The sequence below is a fragment of the Pelecanus crispus genome, chromosome 14 (genome assembly GCF_030463565.1).
Source record: "Pelecanus crispus isolate bPelCri1 chromosome 14, bPelCri1.pri, whole genome shotgun sequence".
NCBI classification, from domain to species: domain Eukaryota; kingdom Metazoa; phylum Chordata; class Aves; order Pelecaniformes; family Pelecanidae; genus Pelecanus; species Pelecanus crispus.
In genome coordinates, this window is record NC_134656.1 from 14,811,507 (window position 1) to 14,834,046 (window position 22,540).

At 40.7% G+C, this 22,540-nt stretch overlaps 1 protein-coding gene across 1 annotated transcript in view; it reads right to left on the reverse strand.

Annotated features, from left to right (window-relative positions):
* Positions 1-22,540, reverse strand: part of PTPRT (protein tyrosine phosphatase receptor type T) — a 339,432-nt gene that overhangs the window by 47,305 nt on the left and 269,587 nt on the right. Inside the window, exons 15-18 of the mRNA XM_075721369.1 lie at positions 16,393-16,422; positions 8,533-8,580; positions 6,157-6,305; positions 174-251 (exon numbers count right to left, since the gene is read on the reverse strand). Coding sequence (XP_075577484.1) covers positions 174-251; positions 6,157-6,305; positions 8,533-8,580; positions 16,393-16,422 — 305 coding nt within the window. The remainder of the gene's footprint in view (positions 1-173; positions 252-6,156; positions 6,306-8,532; positions 8,581-16,392; positions 16,423-22,540) is intronic.

A 22,540-nucleotide genomic window follows, 5' to 3' on the forward strand; every position in this document is an offset into this window, starting at 1 on the left:
ACACGACACGGATCAATGGAAATCAACAGAAGATCAATAGGAAAAAAAGTTACAAAAAATGAAAACAAGGTTAGCTGTATCTCACACTCAGAAGATTCAGTCTATAGGTCATATTGGGAAACGTACAAAAGCAAAGAAAATTTAGAAATGAAAGAAAAGTCTGGCACTAGTACCTGAGTAGTAGGAATTCAACAAAGATTTGCTCTGAAGGGTTTTGCTTTGGACAGAAAATGAACAAGGAGAGGGTGATGCTAGGTAGGAAAGACATAAGGAAAAGACTTTAGACATATATTAAGAGAGAGAAAGAGAACAGGGAGAATGTTCCTCAAAGAACACAGTAATATGGGATATATAATGCTTATCAAAATGAATTATATTTTTCATCTCAACATGCATATTACATTTATTACGTTGTCATCATGATGGATTTTCTTTAATATAAGCACTCCAGACCCCAAATATAGTATTATAGTTATTGTAAATCAATGTGTTCCTACACAGGATACACAAATAGGACTATATTCTAGATATCCTTTTTTTTAACCAAAGGAACAAACTTATGTTTTTGTCTCTAGGAGGAAGATCCTTAAAAACGACCCCCAAAATATAAACTACACAGAATCAAATACGGTATTAACAGTAAAATAAGCCTCCTCAAACACAATGTACACTAGTACCATAAAAATACACAGGTAGGGTAGCAAATTTTTTTTGTTAAAAAAAATACAAGATAACAAGGGACTTGTTCTTCAACCCAGGACTGTTCATAGAAAATCCTATAATCCTTTTCTCTACAAGTTGGGTTCTTTCAGCAGGACAAGCATCCCCGCTTTCTCCCATTAAAGCATTAGCTTTCTCTGGACAAGAATCCACAAATTATTTCCATATTAATCAAATATTTATGGAAAGGAGACAGAGCTCAACATCTTCACGGTAGATTCTTTTCTTGATAGTAAATTTATGAGGCTGGTTTATATCTACAGTAGCATACATGTACATTCTCATGGTAATCCATCATTTCTGAAGGCATATTCTTTTGTTATCATTCTGCATTCACTCTTAGAGTTGCAGGCATTTATTTATCTCCTCCTCAAAATGTTGGGAAACAAGCTAATACAAATCTCAGTACATCAGAAAGATGACAAAAGATAACAGAGGAAAAAATATTCCATAATCCAGTGGAAGTAGATAAAATTCAGTATACAACAAAGTAATTTCAGAAGCAATTTTTGTATATCTAAAACAAACACCACTTAAAAAATTCAAGTTATTCTATGGGGTGAACCAAAGAAGTCACTAGTCTAAGGAGTTTCATAAAGTCTGCAGAATTACCTCCTAAGCAATATATAATCATCCAGTAAATGAACTCGCTCTCATTCTGCATTCTCCTGCCATATTTTCAGACTTACACTACTTGAAAACACATTAAAATAATCAAATTTCTCATAGCTTAGTCTGCTGGAGTTCTGGCCCAGCTGCCTTCAAGCCATAAAATATCTCTCATTTGGGGCCTCTTACATTTTCTCCCCTGTGCTTGTTAGCCTAAATCAGACCCTCCCCTTACTGTACTTGGAACATGGCCATTTTTACAGATGTATAAAATGAGGTCTAAAAAGAGTGATTTGTTTGCCTAGGGTCACAGAGCAAGTCAACAGCCAGGGCTTGGAGTCAGACTCGATTTTTCTGAAATTTGGGAGTATAAAAGAACTCACTGGGCCATACTGCCTTTCCAGGACTTGCTAACGATAAATTACTTAGGCAGCTGAAGATATACACCTCGGTTCAGTGAGTTTGATTAAAAATGTTACCAACTGAGGTTTATGAAATGAGCCATATTTGTGAGATAGGGAGTTAAATTCTAGGTTATTTCTTTAGAAGAAAAAGGGGGAAAAAAACCACCAAAAAAGAAGTTTCCCAAAACTTTAGGGAGTGCATTCTCAAAATCAGTCAGGTAGTGGCTTGTGTAACGAGAGATGTGTACACAGTGCCGCTACCTAACCAGAGGTTTTTACAAGCACTAGTGTGCAATCACAGGGAACACTTCCAGAGAGGATTTTGTGTCAGGGTAGAGATTAAGACTCCGTTTAAAGTCTCTTTATGCTCCCTGGAGTGGCACGTGAGGCCACACAGGTGCCTCTAGGCATGCAGAATGGTGGAGGCTCCTTCCTGTTCTGAAAATGATTCTCCCCTGCCTTTTGTAAGATTTTCTGGACTAGCAAACCCCACAAAAATCCCAAACCGATATGAAAACCAGTATAAGGGATTTTGGCATTTTTTTCCTTTTATGCCTTTGATGAAATTTGGCTTTATTACTATTAATTTTAGAATTTTTCACTATAGAAAGCATCTCATGATCATGATCCTACAGGTCCTTGGACTGCATTTATAGCAGGTATCCTAGCTGGGAGGGAGAATTACCTGTGGGGTAGGAATAAGACCTAGATCTTGATCTAATTGTCTGTTGTGTCTTACAGCAAATCTAAAGACCTTTGCATTTAATTCATCACAAAAACATGCAGGATCTGGAGAGGTGTGAATTTAGATGGTTCTTGGTTAAAAATGATCCTGAACACCCCGAGTGCCACTTACCTACAGCTTCCTTTTATCTCCTTGTTCTCTCTAGCAAAAGCACAGTAACTTGGTAACTGTACAATAGCGCTCACTAATGCAAAACTCAGTTCCCTACAGCTTCCAAAATGCTGTCTTCAAATTGTGCTTCTGCACGTAACATTAAAGCAACCTACCTAATCAGTATCAGCCTCACTCCTGAAGGTTGTCTGGAAAGCAGTCTCCTCCCAAACAGAGATGTCACAAAAGTTAAGCACACCCTAATAAATCAGTCTCTAGCAAAACTGGCTGCATTTTAAGAGATTAAATCCTCAGAATCAAAAAGTTCCTGCCAGAAACCCGCCAAGGATGTCAAGAGGGCTATACTGGTGACATGGCATTCTCCTGGAGAAGCCCTATCCATGGCATTTTATCACTGCAAAGCCAGAAGGACAGTTCCTTTGTGCAGGACATATCATTAGTGCATCATCGCTAAGACGATATCCATCACATGCATGGGCTGCCAAATTGCACACAATTTATGTGCCATCACAACCCCTTGCACACCCTCCTGGTCAGTGCACCGATGCTGGTGGATGGTTTTAGGCCCACCTCGTCTTCAATTTATCCTCTCGTTTCATAATAACCCTGCACCAAGTCAATGCCTACACGTGACTGTGCTGTGCCACTCGGAGGAAAACACCACTGCTTTCCAAACATTCCTGGACACCGAGGAGCAGGCTCAAACACTGCAAGTACCATCATCTACCTTTAATGGACTTAGGATATATATTTATTTTTTAAAAAGCAAGGTATTTGAGAAAATGAACAACTGATAAGCCTGCTTCACCTCCACATAATCCCTGGGTAAAACCAGACAAGCTGGAATAGCCATGGACTAAAATCTATCTTTCAGCAAACATCTATTCTGATTCCATATGGTGTCAGAGACAGGCTGAATCCGTAAAATCTCTTCAGTTTAAAGTCCTGTATGTACTAGTAAGAATTCTGCCTGAATAACAACTAACAGTGTAGAATGGAAAGAGGGATGAGGAGCTTTGCTTTGGGCCAGGAAAGACAAATGCCCATTTCTCTTCCACTTTTCAGCAAGACCAGAGGTCTCTCTGTTCCAGCAGAGGCTACAGATCTTCCAGAACATAATCACGTTTGATAAGGAACACCTCTGCCAAACGGTAAAATTCAAAACTACAAATGTCCAACAGGACTGTGTGCTCCTGAGCACTGCGCTGGCCTCAACAAAGGACTCCATTGCACACAAACAGCACGGCAAACACCATCTGCGGCAGGAGCAGACCAGTGGCCAAGCTGGAGAGACTATGGGAAGAAAAAAGCTTCTATAGGGACTCATGGAATTTGTTCTGTCTGAAAAATCATTAAAATGATTGGGACAGGAAGGAAAAACTAGAAGGACGGACACATGCCCTGCAAGCACACTGTCGTCTGGAGGTAAACTTGTTCGCAAGTCATTCAATTATCATGAGGCTTCCTACTTAACAAGTGGTCTTGTTCTATTTTATTGCTTTTGTGAGCTAGCAAGGTGATCTTGGGATTGAAAACACTTAGCTTCTCTTGGTGGGCTTTCTTTGAAAAGGAGAGGGGTATTTCCACGCCACTGCTACAGCCAACTTGGGCTCCCATAACCGAGGGTCAAGATGGAGAGGATGGCTACCTATCATGAGATACCTGCAAGTGCTATTTTCTGTTGGGAGGCAAAAGGACAATTTAAGAAGGAATTTGACTGCTGCTTAAGACAGACACAGTTGATTTCAAAAGCTAGGGTGGATAACCCCCTGTAAAACTCTGCTAGTTAGCAGGAAGGTTAAGAAGTAATCCTATTATGTTATTCAGAAGTTAGAGTAGGCCCATATAGAAACCCTCAAGTATTACACTCTATTAAGGCAATGTTTTAAAAAAGTAAGTCTTTTACCCACATAATTCCTGTATCAGCATGTGCACACTACTGCACAGAAGAGAACTTACCTCCAACACCTCAGCATCCTGGACTTGGCAGTAAAAAATTTGGAGAAATCATGAAGGCTTACTGGTAATTTTTTCTCACGGATATAAAAAGGAAAAAAAGAAAAGAATCGGCCCATGACTTGACTCAGACTGTGTTATAGAGGGAGGTAGTGATAAAATCTGCAGTGATGTCAGACAAGCAAAGGACTAACTGATTTAAAAAAAGAAAACCTGGAGGGATGCTTTTTTTACAAAATTAGATACAACATGTTTTCTATAGTTGCCATTTCAAGTAAATTACTCAGCTGTTTTAATTAGTCTCTCAAAATACCAAGGGAAAAAAAATGAGGTCACATTACAGGCTCATCTCGTCTCTTATTTTCTAGTTGGGAAAAAAACCCCAAACTTTTAAAAATCCAAATTCTGAAGAAAGTATTTAAAATTTCTTTTTCCCCATACATTTTAAACAAGCTACCTTTGCTGTTGCTAGGATGTCTGTTACAATGCTGTCCTCTGCTATTCTGTCTTTCAAAGATATGAACCACTGACAACTCTTGCTGTCTCTTTAGGAGATATAGCTACTCAGCACCTGAGAAAATTAGATCTTGACTCAAGTCAATTTAATATCGGACAGAAGTGTTCACTGCTAGCCTTGATGGTCCCAAACACCTATCTATCCATCTCACAGGTATGTTACACAGAGTGGCAGCAGCAACACATGCAGATGGAATTTGACATGACCTACAGATAGACGGAAAAGAAGAATTCACTGAGCCTGTCCCACTCAATCTGAGATTACAAAGGTTTCAATGATAAAACACATTTTGTGCCATAAGCACTTTCATGTTAGTAATTAGGGGAAAAACCACTTCACTAAAGACGTTCGAAAAAGACAAAAGAGTTTTAGTATGTACTTGTGTTTCAGAGCTGTTCCCTGTTCAAACTAGCAGGCTAGGTGTCAAAAGAAGGAGTGACATTCCCATAGTGTCTAATTTAAAATTTATTTAATACAAAAAATTTTACAAATCCACCATGCAATCCACCATGCACTCAATCTGGATCTAGCAAGACTAAAAGACGACTTTGTGCTGCTTTACCCACAAAATTCTTCCAGCTACAGAGGTCTGAGTGGTTTACAAGTATTAACTAAGATTAGTTTTACTGAACCCGTGTGAAGAATAAACGTAGGACACAGACAAAAGAAATGCTGTCTTTCCATTCCAATTCTCTAACCAGGAAACCATGCTTTCTTTCATAACAATTTCATACAGAAAATGTTATTTCATCCTACAAGTCAGCTAACTGATTTGATTTGACTCTTCTACTCACAAAGGAAAAATATTTCTGAAGGACAAATAAACATATGCCTTTTTGACTGTATGTAGTTATTAAAACAGATTTTATAAATTATTCTCGGTAGATTTAGAGTCAGAAGGAATGCTCTCCACCACAGTTAAAATAGGGGCAGTGTCAGAGACATTTCAGACAACTGATTGCTATCGAGCTTTTGCAATGATCTCTATCACTGTCATTCCTAGCTCCTCAATATTGTGCCCATAGGAATAGGTCCTTTTAAGAACCTAGAGCTCTCCAAGGGGGACATATCCATTGCAAGCAAGTTAAACTTACTGAATCCATTAACATCTTGGCAGCTGGAAGAAAAAGCTTCTTCATTGTGAACAGCACTGAGTTTGGTAGAGGTCTTGTCGGAAGTAGCCACGGGACCCATCTCCCTCTGCGTGCTGGTCTGAGTCTCCTTCTGCTTCTTGGCTAGCTTCCTTTAGGGTATTTTGAAGAGGGGAGAAATCAAGGTCAGTTTTCCCTCATTAAAAACAAAACAATGAGAAAATATTTTGAAAACCACGACTATCCCACTTGGTCAGACATGCAGGGCATGTGGCAAACCACACGAGAGGAAACGCCACAACTTTTTAATATAACTGTTGTGGAGCACAGTAAATATAGTGATACCAGTCTTTGAGCTTAGCCGTCCCTCCCAGTAACTTATCTTGCACAAACCTGCATCACCCCAGCAGTAGGAGTGCTACGTCATCCTTGAAGAGGGTGGCATAGGTAAAGCCCCTGGAGCGGGTGTCGGCCACTCCAGGAAGAGCAGAGGGCACGGGGTGAGGGCAGCGATCAGAACCGCTCACTAGGAGGTGAATGGGACGTCTGCATCCATCCCACGGGGGCACCTGCACCGGGGATTTTCTTTGAGTGCTCCAGTGGAGAGTGCGACCTGACTCTGCAACCTGAGAGCTGGAGCAGGAGCTTTGCCCTGTCCCCAGGCACAGCAAGGAGGGCAGCAGCCTCTGCTAGGTTCTTGACACACACCCAAACCACACTGAGGATCGACAGTCAGTGAAGGGTGGGGCAAATTAAAGGTTGAAGTTATTTTAGAAATGTCCAAATATGCCTCTGTTCTGGGAAAATGGGTCTTTTCTTATTTTGAGGAGACGTCAAAAACATTGGCAAAAGCAGAAACAAACACTGCCCGCTTGAAGCCAAGAACATAAGACGCTCCTCTTTTGCAAACACAGCTAATAATAAGAAAATGGAGAGAAGCAGGAAAAGTGAGCTGCTAAGCTTCCATTGACATTTGACTGCCCTGTGCTTCATTCATATCAGAGAGCAAAACTGTTTAAAAATGAATGTGTGACATTCTACAACCCACACCTTGAAAAAATATCACACAAATCCCTAGCACCGGCAAAGAACTTTGCTTACACGGCTTCTGTAGATAAGAAAATAAAACAAAATAAAAGAAAAACAGATTACTGTAAGAAGGAGCTTTAGTTTTCTTTTTTCCTCCAACTCAACATAAAAAAAAAAAATCCTAACAACTAAATCATTTTGCAAAGAGGTTTTTCTTCACTAAAATGACATGCTTACGGTAAGTACGACCCATCTTTTAAACTTCATTAGATTCTTAAAAGGATATTCCTTGCAACGTATTCCAACAGGCTTTATTTATTCACAGCACACGTCAGAGTGGCATTTACAAGCAAGTGCAAGCACACAGCTGAGCCCCAGCCTTTCACGAGATGGGTAGCTAGGCCAGTTACACTCATTTGCAAGGAAGGGTCAAAGAGAACTTAAACCTTTGCCTATGTCTGTGGGAAATGACTATTTTAAGGCAAGCTGACAATTCAGGCCAGGAGAGCGCAGATTTATGGAAAAATGTCCAATGTTTGCTGCAAACTTTTGAACAAATACATCTGTTTCATCTGCTCAACCAGTTGAGGTTCAGCCTTTTACAGTTAGTGGTTTCAATTCAAACCCATAGCTATTCAAATTGGGAACATAATTACAGAGTGCATATTTAGATCTCACAAAATCTCCATGGTGTATCCACTTCTGCAGATGAAGATGCAAACAGAGGAACCGTCCTTGAGTGATGAAGCAAAAAGCTGGTGTTTAATGGTGTTAAAAGCTTTGCTTCCAGTGTTCAGCAATGTTAGCACAGTCAGATTTATTAACTATGAGCTACAGCTGTAGGAGCCCCTTCTTTTGTGCTGTGGTACCTGAGGTAACAACAATAGTCTTGAAGTGTATTAACCCTGCTATGCGGTTATTTTAATCCTTTAGATTTGCTAATCATACATGCCTATGTGAATTCTCTGGCAACAGGAGTTAAAATTTCTCCGTGGGAAACACTAATCCAAAATGCAGAAGTCCTTAATAACAAGCACTCTGGACTGCTGGGGTGAGCCATTACAGACGACCACTACTGATGTTTAAAAATAGTGAGTCAAAAAGGGTGACTTCGTTATTAAATCCAGATTAAATTATTTGTGGCAATAATTATCTGTAAGTCCCATTGCCTGGTATCTTTTCAGAAATGCCAACAAGCTACAAAGAGCTGGAATTGGCAAACTCGTTTTCTCTTTCAGTGAATGAGCAATAACATTTCTGCATGTGCTAGGCAGGAAAAAATAACCCCAAACCCAAGCCCATTAATCCCCAAAGACCTGCTTACGAAAGCCCTATGCAAAGCAGTTCTACCTGGTCCTGTAGAAGACAGAGAGGCCCCTAAAACATTGGCTTGAATGCCTAAAAAGAAAAGGTGACATGAGTTTAAAGTTCTCAATCTAACTCACACACACAAACCAGGCTGCTCGCAGGTGGACCAGCTAACGCTTACGCAAGTTCAGAGAGAAGCCACACAGAAAATTGTTCTGCATCGGAAACCACTACAATTTTCTTTCGACAGCGTGTTACCAGTTTCCACCTTTCTCCCTCTCTATTCCAAGAATGTAAAAATTCTCCATCTAAATTTAGAGGGAAAAGGAAGACAGATCTCTTTTGAGGATTTCAGAGCTAAGCTTGCCAGACGCATCAAGGGGCTCTCGGTTTCTAAATGTGCCTTTTCTACCTTCGTTATGTGTCTGGATAGAGTGGCAGCACAGGACTAAGCCTATTTGGTCCTTACCATCATTATAATTCATAGAAAGGATTATAAAATCAAATGACTAGCACTTTCTAGAATGTTAGGGATGTGACTTAAACCCACAGCTAGGTAGAGGTTTAGTTCCCAGCATGTCAAAATGCCTTTGGAATTGGAAAAGCATTTATCTGGAAATGCTGTTACCAAAAATAGGGCACTTCAAGAGATCTCTGTGAATCCCTGACAGGCTGCTTCCGTGACACGGCTCCTGCTCTCCTTACTGACCAGCCTCCCCCAAACAACTGCGACACCCAGCTGAAACGGCGATCTGTGCATTAGCGTCAATCACGGGCCGGCCGCAGGCTGCCGCCGCCGTGTACCCGGCGCAGGCTGTCACCAGGCACCGAGAAGACGCCTTCCATCTCATGCATTATGCAGTTGAAAAGGGGAAGAAATACAGGACCGGGCAGATATTTGGAAGAAAAGTCTGATACAATCAACACAGGGTGAAGATGAGGAAAACAGGGGTCCATGGATGGGGGTTACCGGCTTGCCCTTCTCAGTTCAAGAGGGTTTGTAAATGAAGAGATGATGTTTACAAGCACTATACACACACAGGAGGGATGAGACAGAAAGATGCTCAAAGCAGAATAAAAACATGAAACCAGCTGTATAATCAGGCAGTTGAAGCTAACCCAGCTAAAGCAAGGATAAGAAGTATTGGCAGCAAACCTAAACTAAATGTGAATTTTGAAGGGGAAAAAAAAAAAAAAAAAGAGATGGAGATTTGATTCAGCTATTTTTGAAACTTCTACTCCTATCAGAGAATAGATATAAAATGCTGAAGCACTATATTAAAATTGCGGGACTTCCAGTTTAACAGTCAACAAATGCAAACTTAGTATCAAGTACAAATCATTTACTGCCATGGGCATTAATCAGAAAGCTCAAGCAGCATTTTCAGTTAGATGTATCTGCAGGATCAGACTCCTGTTTTGCAGAGGTTTGGATAAACTTCAGGGATTATATTTTAAAAGCAGCTTCAAACTATTCTCTAACTTTTTATATCCATTTTACATGCATGAATGTTAAATCTGGAACTGCCACTCCTAAAGAGCTCGTGTACATGTAACGTTGACAGATTTAATTTTAGATGTTTCACAAGGATGGGTTATATACACCATAACGTAGATTTGCATGCACAGGTAATTTAGACATTAGGTACAGATCACACAAGTTAAACATGAAATTTCCTCCTACGGACCAGAATTGCATATTGCCCTCATTTTCAACAAGCAATTTAAGAAAGCTACAAAGCACAATTCCTTTTAGATATTTGCGTGCAGCAGCCTGCTAGGAGTACACATATTGTTTATGATGAAATCTGCACAAATTTAAGGCAGGCAGCGATCAGCCATGCAAATACCCAGCTGGGATCACTGGTTAAATGGCAGTTCTATTGAAAAGGATCCTGTCCCCTAAACCTGTAGTAGATCACCAACTCAATTTGAAAGAGCGGTTTCATGCTGGTGTAAAAATAAGGGTGGGATTATACATGGCACTGTGCTCTGCAAGCCACAGGCAATCCTTTTGCTCTGACCGAGGATCGGTAAGGCCTCTGCTGCAAAACTGCACTTCAAATAAGACGTGTGCCAAAGGGACACACGCAAAAGCAGAACAAGAAAGGTAAGCCTAAAAAACATGACCTACAAGCAAAGGCCAAAGGAAATATGGATCTTTAATCTAGAGAAAATAAAGTCAAGTAGTTAGCGATAGGACAAGAGGAAATAGGCTCAAGCTGCGCCAGGGGAGGTTTAGGTTGGAAATTAGGAAACATTTCTTTACGGAAAGGGTGGTCAAGCATTGGACCAGGCTGCCCAGAGAGGTGGTGGAGTCCCCATCCCTGGAAGTGTTCAAAAAACGGGTAGATGTGGCACTTTGGGACACGGTTTAGTCTGGTCTACCCTTGATTGGTTTAGAGTGGACTTGGTAGTATAGGTTAATGGTTGGACTGGATGATCTTAAAGGTCTTTTCCAACCTAAACGATTCTATGATTCTATGAAATAGGGATGATAGGTCTTCAAACATATGAAAAGACACCACAGGGAAGCTGTTCTCCCTGTCCACAGGGGCTGGGAAAGAAGCAATGGGGCTAAGCTATAGGAAGGGCAGTTCATTTTGAACTTTGGGAAAACTCTGTGCAGTAGAGGCTGCCCATCTCTCAGGCCGACTGGGCAGGTAGGCTGGGAAATCTCGGTCACTAGACGTCTTCAAAGAGAGAGCAAGAGGAATACGAGATAAAAGCAGTACAGCCTGCCGGCAGCCGGACCGGTGGGATATCTCCTCCCCGTGCCCCGACTGCTCAAAATGGCCGCTCAGCACGTGCTCCCTGTGTGCAGACTGTAACCTCAGCAGAGCTGAGGAATATTCTCTGGCCTAAGCACGTAGGCAGCTTACTGCTTCTTATAGCCACTATAAGGGCAAATCCTCCACTTACAGAAGCGTAGAGGCAGCTTTACTTGCACTTTTTTCGCGCCCGCCATGGTGAAGCCAAATTCCGTGCAGGTTATGGCAGGAGCAGGGGGGATTCACCAGGGTACAGGCGAGGGGAAGGGCGAGGGCCAGTCGCGCCACTTGCACTTCCAAAGCAAGCGTTACTGGACGTGAGAAAGCGATGGAAGGTAGAGGTACGTCAAAAGGTACTCTGAATCTGTGTGTATACAAACACAGGGCCTGGAAGGATGTGGGGCTGCACTCTCTAAGCTTTACTTGATCAAATTAACCACTACTTGTGGAGGACATTCACTTGGAACCATATAAACTTTAGAGCCATACAGTATAAGCATATACTGGCATACACAGCCAGCAAATGCTGCCCTCTGCAAAGTTTAGGCTTGCAATCACCAGACAGACATGCTCTAAATAAAATCTCACTTACTTTCTGGATTTTAATTACATTTTTTTAAATTTGTTTTCATTAGACTGGCATAACCACTGATTCATGATTCTGGTTTTTCAGCATCTAATGAGAAAACCAGTTTCTTCTTAAAAATTCTGATTTAGCAAGCGGACCTGTGCAGGCAGATCCCTCCATCCATGGAAATATATGGAGATATTTATATATGTATGTGGTTATACAGAGGTATGCCTGTAAATAAAATAAGGTTTCCTTTCTTTACAAATGTTCCACAGACGGTGGAAATAAATTGAGCACAAACTCTGTTATTTCAGAAAATGCAAGTATAAATTTAGCTTAACACCTTTGACAGAACCTCTCCCATGAAAAAGAAACTCCTAGCTGAAACCACCACAACAATTAACATTGCTGTGAAATTATGATGGAGTTGAAGGGGCTTCCTACGTTGCAATCGTGTCCTCAGTACTCTGGCCAGTTCAGGAGAAAAGGAAAACACCATATCGGCCTTCGAGCGTCCCTTGCTTATAAATAATGTTAAATTGAATGCTTGTAACACATACATGAATCTATGTATTTCCAGAAATACTTCTGTAGTCTGATATCACTCTTGATTAAATTTCATTCTGCAACCATTATCCAGCCCTGGAGAAAGAAATAAAACAAAACAAAACAACCCCCACACAGAAAACATTTCCATTCCTTCTCCTGGTGAGGAAATAATAAAGCCTTGATATAGGTTGCTGCAGTTGAAAATACTTTTGCAAAAGAGGTGTCTGTCATTAAATGCAAAACCTCCTTTAAACCAGATGAATTGCTGTCTGGTTTTCACAGCTTCAGCTAGGAAAAGAAACAAAAACTTTGAGACATGGATGGGTTGCTATCTTACGCTCCACATTGTATCTTACAATGCATTAAACTTAAGTGCAACGTGACAGAGCTAGCAACTCTGTACAAACCTTAGACAACATTTGTATTGGTGTAAATACAGAGTAACTCCTCTGAAAAGGTTCATGCATCACCCTGGTGACAGTGATGAAGTGAGCACACCAGGACAGGAACTCCTAATTCCGCATCCTTCTCTTCTCATCACAAAGCCAAGTTCTGTCCAAGGATCAAAAATCATAAGCAACTACCTTTTAATGATGGATAGAGTACACAAAATGACATCAATCCTGCACGATGACTTAGCAAGTTAGGAATAGAGGCCTCCTGGGTTTGTATTTCCACTTGAAGTGTGCTAAAGACCTTTATGGCCTTCTCTTTCAGCCACAATAATATCCCTTCCTATATGTTGTTTTTTAATGAAGTGTTGCTCTCCAAAAATCCCACAACTATTTACCTGGTATGCACAAAATATGCTTTAAATAGCTCAAAGAGCTGCTCTTATAAATGAATATTTTTGACTGGTTTCACAGAAGCTGTAGGTACTCAACAATCTTGCAGAACCAGATTTTACAGTCCTGGATTGCAGCAGAACACAAGACAGGCTGAAGGCAGAGCTCCAGTCTAGAGACATCCACAATGCTTACGGCCCGTCTCTGCAAAAATCAGTTATTCATCATATATGTCTCCATGACTTTAACAGACTTATCATTAAGAACCGCTTAGAACAGTTAGGGTTGGAGATTTTGGTCCCTAACAAGAAGAAATGCCAGTATAGCCGATGACAAAGGGTTGAGAGGAATTATGTGAAAGCAGATGAGAATTACCCTAAGCAGCACAACTTTGAAGTCCAGAAACTGAAATTAAAAATAAAGCCATGTAGTCCATATGGTTGTATTTAAAGGTCTGCCAAGAGATCTATTTGAGAATCTGCTTTTCAATACTGGTAACTCATTCAACTGAATTTTGCTTGAGGACTAAAACATTCATATGAGGTCATAGCATGGAAACCAATTCTATCTTAAAAAAAAAAAAAAAATATATACACATATTGCTGCTCTTATTTTCACAATGTTTCAAATAAACTTAAATCAAACCTCTGTGCTCATAAGAGGCTGTAGCAATTTCTATCAGCTTTGGCTAAGAATTACACAGTCCTTAGCAATTTAAGATTTTCATCTGCAATCATAATGAAACATCCTATTTCATGTGAAACTTGAAACACCAAATTCAATAAACCTTCATCATATGCTCCTTCATGGATTCTCCTGCTTTCTTCCCTCAGTACTGGAACATTCCTTGTACCTTCACTGTGTTTGGGGGCAGGGGGGAAATAAGAGCTTGGCTTTGCTAGATCAGGGAACAGGACAAATGTCAGACTGAAAATAAATGCTGACACATATGGCCTGATGACAGAAGTATTTATTGTGTGATGACAATTTATGTGTTACCTCTGCCACAGTGATGTTCCAGGTAGCAGAACTCATGCTCGATGGGGTACCTGGGACATCATAAGCACAGAGCTAAGAATGAGATCTCTGCAAAAAATGTTGAGTGCAGTACTAGGGAGATACATGATTTCTGCATCCTGAGCTCAAGTCTCCATTGAGTGCTTCAGTGGGGTGCTAAGAAGACATCAGCTTGCCTGATGATACTGCTGGCTTTTCTCTGTTGTGATGTGCTGCGTGGTGCACATCTGCCTCATTACATCTTATTAAAGCACTTGTTTCTGCTACTGCTGAAGCTATTGCAACCTCAGGCTTAGGTGACCTCCAGAGGTTTGTCTCTTCGCTTTTCCTGAGCCACTCTCCTGTTCCCTGAGAAAAAAGTTCTAGTATATTGACCCACAGAAGCCATTACAAGACAGCAAAGAAACCGCTTAATGATACCCTCACTTTCTCTGTAGCAGAGTAATCCTCAGCTGACTGCTTAAAGCAATGTTGTTGTGGAGTTGTAAAATGGGGTCACAAAGGGCTCAGAAGTGATTCATGTTTTTAAAAACACAAATCTCAAAATAAAATAAAGCAGGGAACATTCTGACCACATACTGCCTGCTGGAAGAAGATAAAATTTTAATGGAAAACTGGGGACTGAATTTTTCAGGCTATGGTGCTGACGGGTTGTAAGGAAACAAAACCAGTAGAACAGTGCAGGGGGCACTTTTCTGACATTCGTGAGAAATGTGCAGAAGAGGAAAGGTTGCAGCAAGAAATGCAACTAGCTAGTAGCACCTACACATTAAAACCGTCCCCTACTTTAGCAGTTAGTTAAACTTCTCTTGAAATTGGAACACTTAAGGTCAAATTCCATTCTTGGTGAACCAGTGGGAAGTCTAGAGGAAATGGAGTTACTCTGCATTTACAATTGTGTAACTGGGTAAAGTCAAGGCTCATTATGGTGTCTTTAGGCTCCTCACACACTTAGCAAGTGGGGAAGGTTCCTCTTTCAATTATTTTCTGATAGGTCATCAAGAAGCAAAATCACTCCAACAGGTGATACATAGGGATCCTCATACTTAACTCCTTTGCCTTGTCCTTTGGATATAAATCAACTCATATGGAAAAGAAGTCAACTCCCACTAAAAGGGCAGAACACAAATGCACTCATTTTGCTGACCTGCTGAGCACCTTCCAGATGTGTCCACAGGACACAGTCGCCAGAGCAAGATGAACTGCATGAACATGCAAAGGAGGAGGTTGCCAGGGGTGCCAGACTAGGAGGGGCTAGCAGAGCAGATGTGGCCCTTTTTTATGGCCCTTGTTTTTGTGGCCCTTGTTTATGCCAGAGCCCTGGAAAGTCTGGCAGGTTGCTGCTGTTGAGGGAAAGGTTTAGGTCAGCAATACGGCTGCTGCCTCTGAGAAACGGAGAGGGGAGGCCTGTTTCTCTCAGCAGTAACATTTGCCTTCTCCATCCCTCCCAACCCTCTGGTGACAGCAAAGGCATCCAACTCAATTCTCCAGGACTCCTTCCTCAGATCATTGATCCAGTCCTCTCCTCCTCCTGATCCTCAGCCAACTATTATCATGGCAGAAACAGCTTGGCCCTGATTACTTTCCAGCCCCTCAACCTTTGGACAACAGATGGCTCTGGAGCTACTGATGTGTGAAGTATTTTCACACACCTTAACAACTGCCTTAATTATGCAGCATTGTCATTAGGACTGGACAGGTGATTTAGATCTGAATATCTGAACCACTTCATCATCCAACCATCTAAACTGACACTCGGAACCTGGGAGCTCCAGAAACAGGGATGGTCGTTGAGATAATGTCAAGTCCTGGTTATGTGAAACCTTACATTTTTAAAAAGCTTATATCCATGGCTGAGAAATTCCCAACAATAACTTTCAGGTGTGAATTTCCCAGCAGTCTAGCTAGATACGGTGCACAATTAAAAAAGGTACAGTTGGGAGACTGTATTTGTCCATTAGCATTTGAAGAACTGTAAACCATAACTGACGTATCTGTGGATATTTATGTGTTTGCAGGCACAGTTATAGGTGCAATGGTGAAACAGGGAAAGCATTAACAGAGTGAAAGTGAGAAAATAAAACACAAGCTGCTGGGAAGACAAGGATAAATGGAATGGTAAAGTGGTAAAAGAAAAAAATACAACAAAGCACAAAATTAGCACAGGATGAGCATGCTCACGAAACGTCATCCCCAGCCGAGTACTTACAAGTAATAGGAGTAGGAATATGCATTTCTTCTAAATATCGACGGCCAGTCAGATGAACAAAATATCCAAAAGGAGAAAAAAAGAAAACCACATAATTAGATTAATATGAACTGTAAGATTTTTTTTTTTCAATAGACGAAGCATTTGTGCTGCTTCTTATACTGAGCTACTATTCTCCTACACTTTTTTCGGGAGCTGTACGTTGCTGACAAATGGCTACTGAACTGGAGACAGGAAACCTAGGTTGTGTTGCCGCTTCTGTTTCTGACTTGTGTCACCATGAATAAATCCCCTCACCTCTTTCTTCCTTAACTTTGCCATGTCAGTAACACAGGTAATGAGACTTACCTTTGCCTGTAAAGTGCTTTGAGATTTTTGGAATGGAAAGAAATATGTAAGAGCTATTAATATAACTAACAATAAATAGGAAAGTGACAATGTAAGAACACTGCAATTTTGGAATATTTAGACAATGAACAAATTGTGTAATGATAAATCAAGCTTCATCAAACTCTAAAATGCAAATAGCTCATTAACAATTCAAGCATCACTACATATTTATAGATGATCACTGGGGCTATGCGTTAGCTTTCTGCGTCACTGTGATTAAGCATTTTCTATTACAGTTTTTCGACAATACACTTCAGAATATTTTGATACGGTTTCGAGCAGCACCACAAAACGAGCCTTGGCAATCAGTTATAACTTAAAAGGTGATGTCTTCCCTTTTATAACTGGAAAAGGGCTTCTCTGAAAAGGCTGTTTCGCAACAGATCTAGCACATGTTATTACAGATTAACAGCAAGGCACAGGGGAGCCTCGAAAGCAGCAGCCATGGTCAAGACAGGGAAAAAGAATGAAACACAAACTTCTACCTATTGCACAACTTCAAATTCCATCCTTGAAGACACTATAAATACTAGGAAGTGCTTACAAGTATAAACGCAGGGTTCAAGTATTCACTTTTATGGTCGCTCTGAACACAACTTTCATAAGCACACATGGAAACCAGAGTCAGCGCGGTCACCCTCTGCGCACAATCGCCGCCTTTGCTATGCACGCACTGGGTAAAGGACAGTGACTTAAGATGTTCAAGAGGATTACTCTCAAATAACATGTTTTGTCTGGTGGTGGCCCTTGCTCTAAACCTGAAATTCTGGCCAGATTCCTGATATATGCCAAGTTAGTTGAATGACACCGATTCCCAGGTACACCTGAATGTATTTATAACGTAACGCTATCATCTCCTGAAACCTGGAAATTCTCTGTGCAACAGTGATGCACCAGTTAAGGTGCAGTGATTGCCACTGAGCTTCACTGTGAAATTTCAAGTTCCTCTGAACCTCTGAACAAAGGGAAAAGTCACCAGGATGTGGAAAATGAGAGCCCACACAGCTTAACTCCCTACATCCCCCAAATTATTCCCTTAATTAAACCCCTCTGGTATGCCAGTGCCAGGTTTCACACAGCACTATCAACTGTAATTATTCTGTTGAACATCTTGCTGTACTTTCTGCTTTTCTCGTGTCTCAGCCAGCGGACACGTGTGATCACACGAGACTCTTAGTTCTTGTTAAAAGGCTGCGTATCCCTCAAGGCTACAGAGGAAAGCTCAGAAAGATTTATTCCATACGGATAGAAAATAAAGGAAGACAAACAAAAGGAGGATTATATTGTGGAATTGGACAGGCCATTGTGGCTCAAATTCTCCAAAAATATGCAACCTAAAATGAGGAATTCCTAAGGAATATTTCAAAACTCTTAAAAGGGGTCAGAGTTATGGATCACTAAAAACATGACTCAATCCTAGAACGTATCACACAACCTGAAAAGCCTGCCTGTCATCCACCTTAAATACGGACACCGAAGGGACGCGGGTCACACTGTGTGCAAATATCCCTATGGCAATTCTGTCCTGTGTCTTGGGTGTGTTCTGCTCAAAAGGCATTTGAGCTTTATTTAATTAGTTTAAGGTAAATACTAATCCAGAATAAGGAGCTGAATAGAAAACTAATCCTAGACCCTACATAGCCCCAAATCTCCTTTTTTGCTACCAACAGCAGTTCAGAGAACTTATTTACAGTGCACCCATGACAGGCTGTCTGATCCTATTTATTCAGTCTTATACTTAAAGGGGTCAGGAGAGGCTTTGTCCGCTCAAACGCACAAGCCTGAAAAGTGTCACATTCTTCACTCCAGGGAAATGCAAGTCACAATTACACCAGGGTTAAAACTGTCCAGATGAAATCAGAACTGACCAAAATCTAATCCTTTTGGGGGGCAAAGTCAAAGGGTATTTTCTCGATAAAAAAGTTTAAAAATGGCTTGGTTTTCTTGTTTCGGCTTGTTTTTACTAACCACTCCTGTATTCTCTATTACACAAAAATACTTAACTAATATTAAGGACAAACAAACAAGCTCCTTAGAGAATTAGCAATGCTTTGACACAGTAAAAATGAGGTATTTCAAGGCATGTATCTATTAATGAAAGCAAGCCACACCCATGTGGGCACTGATCACCAACTGTAAATTAACAGGCTTAATTATGTTGCAGTAATTTGTGCATCCATATACATATGATGATATTGGAGCTGTAAACATGTAACTCGTGTAGGTAGTGGGTTCCCAAAACCAAGAAAACAAATTTTTTTAATGGTTTTGATTTTAGATACTGTGAGACAGTTACTTTTAAAACAGAAATGTATGTATACACACACACAATTTTTACATACAGTAACTTTAGCAGACTTTAGGTGACCCCAGAGTTCAACTAAAACTTTTAGATAACAAACAAAGTCAAACCCTAATTTTCCACTGCATAAACATTCTGGCTGGCTTAATTTAGCTTCACATATCTGACTAAACCCTATAAAACACTGGCAGCCCCCAGAAATTTGCCAGTCACCAGAGTTTTTGCAATATGGTCTATTGAAACTACGAGCAACTGGGCAACACTTGCTCATGCTTTGCAAATGAAACGTTCAGAAAAGTATGCTGATTTGGTATGTCCCACAGAAACAAAAAGCAGCTTCTGACGATCTGCCTAATCCTAATCTCAAACCAATGTCTGCCTTCTCTTAGTGTTTCCGTCTCTTCTGATCTCTCTCCCTCCTTTGCTCTTTGCACTGGTTAACAAAACGCTTCATTCAGGAAATCCCCTACTGTGCCGATTACCAGTGAACTACGCTGCCCTGGACCATGAACAAACATCACTGGTATTTTCCAGCTCCATTTGAAGAAAATGCCTCAAGTTTGTCTAATTAAATTATTTTTCTGCATTGTTGCCTTGCAAGACTACACTGTCTTGTACACTGAGGCATTAGCCTTAGTGAACCGAAAAGGGGAACTCTTTTTAAAGTAAGGTTAATGCAAAAATCGAATGCAAGAGCTTAAGAGCCTAACATTTCTGTTTGTAAAATAGAAAGAGAATTTTGTTGTTAAACTGTTCTCTTGGATAAGTGCGAGTTTTCAGCCGTGCTCCTCCAGAAGTTCAAATCAATCTGTGGTCCAAAGCGGCCTTTCCTTTTATAAAAGCTGGTCCCAACCCGCATTAGTTTACAAATGAAATGAGCCTGGCAGGCTTAACTTCATCCTCAGGGAATACTTGTCCATATGCAGCTCCAAGCCTCAACTGGACGTGACTGGTGGTGCCCGTTCAAGGGAGATCCAGAACCGATGCAATCAGCAGGTTTGTCAGCGATGCTGGGGGTGTGCTACGCAGACCTGGAGAGAGCAAGCCTCCAAAAACCTCTTTCTGCACTGTTATAGCTTCTAAATGGGAGAAGATTTTAAAGTCGATGAGCTAGTTTATTTCTTATAATAGTGTGTATTCCGGTGGGTAACCTTGCAAATGACAGCAAACAGGCAGAGAGATACAGACTGCAGTGATTTTGCCTGTTTGCACCAGGTGGGGGGAACAACACAGAGGAAAATGTAATTTTCCAGTTCTAGAAAGAAAAAGGGGAGAATTTATATTTCTAATACTCCCACTCTCCTGCTTTCTAATTTTAATTTTGAAGAAAGATGCTCAGGTTAACAGAGCCTAGGGCAAAGCCAGCTATAGCAAAGTTCTGTCCATGGGACATCGCACCCAAGGTCACTAAACATGGCTGGGTTTGGGACCAGGCTGGTTCCACGGAAGAATATGTGCGCTGCGTTAGGGGGCCAGCTCAGGTCAGCACTAGCTTGGGAATTTTTATATCAAGCAAATGGATCCTCAGACTCCAGCCTCTAGAACTTGCTCTGCATTATGGGTATTTTTGATTCTGCATTTGTCTGTGTTTCTCTGTCTATGAGATATCAACTGATACTGCACCAGTCATGACAGCCAAAACATCCTCAGAATCAGATGTTGGAAAAAGCTGGATCTTGATAGATCTCCCCATCATTTACTTATCTGAGTTAAACATGCACCACCAAAAAATTAAAGCTAAAATCCAGTGATTTTATATACCTGCTAAGTCAACTAACAGTCTCTACAGTCTCTAAGTTTCCTTCTGACCTCTAATAAAAGTTTGTTATATTATGCATAAAATATGTAGAGTCCATTTAAAAAAAAAAAAAAAATCTGATAATCTAAATCAGCCATAAATTTTTACTCTTTCTTCGAAGGATTCCTACATATTGATAACCTGGCCTTTTGCTGGTTTTCCATTTTCCATTGGAAGACAGAAGATTAAGCAAAGACATTGAATCGTTGATATGTATCAAGACTTCTCATCGATGCGTTTATCAGAATGAGAATGATGAAGATTTCTTCCACAGTATTTGGAAAAAAAAAAAAAATTACTTGCCCATAATTCTACCTCTGAGAAATTTTCTGTTTCCAAATTTATACAAAAAATAGATTGGCAGCAATCACAGTGCTTAACAGCAAGAATCCCACGTTTACATTTCAAAGGATGTGGTAGCCTGTTTGGGAATACGAGTTTGATGTGAAAACTGAAAATTTGAGAAAATACACAGAGATTACAAGTATTACCTCCTGCTTGGTATTTAAAGTATACTGCCTCATAAGAGTATCCTTACCTCTCTGACTTAGCTCTTGGCAGGCTACACCGCAGAAAAACTGTCCTCAAATAAGGAATTCCTGGTCATCATGAAAAATCATTTTTTGTTTTCTGCCCAGCAATACACATGATTTATAATAATAATACTAATACCAATACATTGTGGGACAGAAATGCTATCAACGTTTAATAGCTCCTGAAATACATGAGGATGTTTATATGTGGCATTAGTCCGACAGTTTTCCTTACAAGTTTTACCTTTCAAGGTGAAAATAAAAGCTTTTATTAAAGAGTGTTTAGGAAGGTAACAGGAATGCATGAGGGCTGGGCATTAAACAAACCAGAAACCCAGCTCAGTTTTTCCTGAAACTCCTTTTCTGCTTTTCATTGGAGGCATCCAAGTTTTTTCTGCTTATGCACTGAAAAGCTCCCAGGAGACTGGAATCAGCGACGTCGGTACTGTTTGGGTTTAACATTGAACAGAAGTGCAGTAGATGTGACTATGAAACACGTACACATTTGTCCACAAAATCTGAAATTTTTGCACAACAAAAATTGGATTAGAAGTCTAGATTGCCCACACCTTCAGTTAATTCAATGGGAATTCACAGTAGTCAGTACGTATGTGATCAGTTTTGCAGAATGAGATCATTCAGAAAGACTACTCAAAGGATATCCAGTCCAACCTCCTGCTTAAACCAGTTTCACTTGCAGCAAGTCCCGCAGGGCCTTGTCCAAGTCAAGTTTTTAATTTCTCCAAGGATGGAGATTCTCCACCTCCAAACCATTTTGGTAACCCTCTTCTGGATTTGCTCTAATCTATCAATGCCGTTCTCGTACTGAGAATCCCCAAACTGGACGCAATATGCCCAGAGCAATCTCACCAATGGCAAACAGAAAGGAATAATCACTTGCCTCAACCTGCTGGCTACACTCCTGCTAATACTGCCCAGGACACAGTTGATCTTCTTTGCTGCAAAGCCACATTGATGACTTGTGTTTAACTTGTCCACCAAGACCTCCAGGTCCCTCTCTGCAAACCTGCCTGTACTGTTGCATGAGGTTACCCCATTGCAGATGCAGGACTTTGCCTTTGCTAAACTTAGAATCATAGAATCATAGAATCGCTTAGGTTGGAA